Raw genomic sequence first — 2,500 nt, forward strand, 5'->3', positions numbered from 1 at the left:
AACAGGGGGGCCCCCATAAAGGGACCACTATGAAGGGGAGAGGCAGCAACTGACGAGGTACAGGGGCCCCCTCCTCCTACAGAGGAACAAGGAAGGGTCTGAAAGGCAAAGTAGGAGGGGCCCCCAAGCGGGGCCCCCACAGAACTAGAGATTGCTGCTGTGGTACCCAGCTGCAGCAGCAGAAGGGCCCCTATCAGCTGCTGGTAAAAGACCCATCTATGTTGGCCCCTGCAGCTTATGGGGGGGGCCCTGGGGGCAATAGACTCCCTAGGGGCCCCCCTAGGGCCCCTGGGGAGGGGCCCCAGCATCTCTTTTGCCTTTCTCGCTCCTAATGCAAGTTTATAAAAACCCTGTAAACAAGAAAGACCCTGGGGGCCCCCATTGCTGCTAGGGGGGGCCCCCCGATCTCCCTATAGCAGCGGTGTGCCTAGGGTTTGACGGGGCCCCCCCAGGCGAAGAGGGGCCCCAGTAGGTAAATAAGGGTACTAAAATGGTTTATATCCTTGTTAATTTATACTATTTACTCTTAAAATACCCAAATAAATACTGTGCCCTAAGGGAGGGGCCCCCAACACCCCCTGGGGGGCCCCCCTCCCCTCCAGGGGCCCCAGGTGCTCGGCGCGGCAGCAGGAGCAGCTGCTGCCTTAACAATGTGTATATATAATATTAACATTTATTTATATTTATTTATATATACTTCTTTATTTATATTTATTTATTTATATTTATATTTATTTATATTTATTGTCTAATCTGCTGCTGTTGTTCTTTATTGAGGGTTTAGGGTTTTGTCTTGCCGTCATAAACACTCTTCGGGTGTATAGGCAGGTAACACAACAGCAACAACAGATAAATAAACCCTTAATTAATATACATAATATATATATAATATATTATATATTATTTATGCATTATTTGTATATTATATACATTAATAATATATACAACATATAATATATAATACATATGTACTATCTATAGGATACTGTAGGCTAGTAAGAAGCATTTTGTACCCTATTAGGGGCCCCTTAATTAAATACTTTATTGTGCATATACAGAAAAAGAAAAGAAGGGGAAAGAAGAAGAAGGGCCCCCCCTGTTTTTTATACCTTTATTTTTAGGGATTTTGTCTTGATGAGTGCATGCATCTTTTGGGGCTTTTTCTGTTCCTGCTGCAGTTAGCTGCCTATACACTGCAACTAATAGGAAGTAATTAGACAGCAACAAACTCTCTAAACCCTCTTTTGTCTCCTCGCAGCAGCAGCAACAACTACAGCAGCAGCAAGAGCAGCAGCAGCAGCAGCAGCAGCAGCAGCAAACATCAATTGCCCTGCTGCTTTATTTCCTCTACTATTTAAATCAATTGTGTCTGTAGTTACCCTTAGTGTACCCAGGGGCCCCCATACTGCATTATACTAACAAGGGGGCCCCCAGGGTAATAAACCTGGGGGCCCCCCGAGTAATAATCCGGGGGGGGCCCCGAGTAATAAACCAAGGGGCCCCCCTAGTACTAAACCTGGGGGCCCTCAGGGCACTATAATAGGTGGGGGGCCCCCCGAGTACTAAACATGGGGGGCCCCCGAGTACCAATCTTGGGGGGCCCACAGGGCAATAGGAGTGGGGGCCCCCCGGGTATTATTGCTAGGGGGGCCCCCGCTCAATAAGGAGAGAACAAAGGGGGCCCCCATTGCTACTGCTGCTAAGGGGGCCCCCCCTTAATCAACAATTCCTCTATGCAACTGCAGCACCTATAGAGAAACAAAAGAAAAAAAGTATAAAAGAGATGCAGCAGCAGCAACAGCAGCAACAGCAGCAGCAGCAGCAGCAGCAGCAGCAGCAGTAGCAGCAGCAGCAGCAGCAGCAGCAGCAGCAGCAGGACTAACCATATGTAGACGCAGAGAACGAACAGTTTGCTCATTAAGAGAAGAAGGAAGAAGACGACCATCAGCAAGGGATTCAGCAAAACAGCAGCAATAAAGGCCGCAGTCTCTTACGTTTGTTTGCTGCGGCACCCCGTGCTGCAGCAGCAACAGCAGCAGCAGCAGCAGCAGGACAAAAAATAAACCCTTATATGTAAACCCTAAACCCTTACACAAAAAAAACGAAAGAAAAAGATCCATAGGAAGATATACACCATCATATACAAAAAATTAGGGTTTAGGGTTTAGGGTTTACAGGGATAACACCACGCCATTCAGCAGTAGGCAAGGGTTTCTTCTTTTTATCTAAATGTTCTGCTGCTAAATAATTCCTCATTATCTTATAGAATCTGCATGCACACAAACCCTAAACCCTAAACCCTAAACCCTAAACCCTAAACCCTAAACCCTAATAAACCCTAATAAACCCTAATAAACCCTAATATACCCTAGTAAACCCTAATAAACCCTAATAAACCCTAAACCCTAAACCCTAACGCACTTGGCAGCATCTTCGTCACAACGAAGAGAATCAAAGTAAAGAACCTTCTTTTCCCTACACAACAAACACCACACGAACA

The 2,500-nt window shown here is 46.3% G+C and overlaps 2 protein-coding genes across 2 annotated transcripts in view; both read right to left on the reverse strand.

Moving 5' to 3' along the window:
* EMWEY_00047360 (hypothetical protein, conserved) overlaps positions 1–17 on the reverse strand; it is a gene marked incomplete at both ends in the record, with an annotated part of 1,827 nt that extends 1,810 nt beyond the window's left edge. The window contains one exon of the mRNA XM_013479277.1: positions 1–17. This exon is cut by the window's left edge and continues 364 nt beyond it. Within this exon, the coding sequence (XP_013334731.1) occupies positions 1–17 (17 nt within the window).
* Positions 18–2,157: 2,140 nt separating this feature from the next.
* The window catches only part of EMWEY_00047370 (Ulp1 protease, related), a gene marked incomplete at both ends in the record, with an annotated part of 6,581 nt that continues 6,238 nt past the window's right edge, over positions 2,158–2,500 (reverse strand). Inside the window, 2 exons of the mRNA XM_013479278.1 lie at positions 2,158–2,269; positions 2,422–2,475. Coding sequence (XP_013334732.1) covers positions 2,158–2,269; positions 2,422–2,475 — 166 coding nt within the window. The remainder of the gene's footprint in view (positions 2,270–2,421; positions 2,476–2,500) is intronic.

The sequence above is a fragment of the Eimeria maxima genome, genomic scaffold, assembly GCF_000499605.1.
Source record: "Eimeria maxima Weybridge genomic scaffold, Emw_scaff1022, whole genome shotgun sequence".
Taxonomy (NCBI): domain Eukaryota; phylum Apicomplexa; class Conoidasida; order Eucoccidiorida; family Eimeriidae; genus Eimeria; species Eimeria maxima.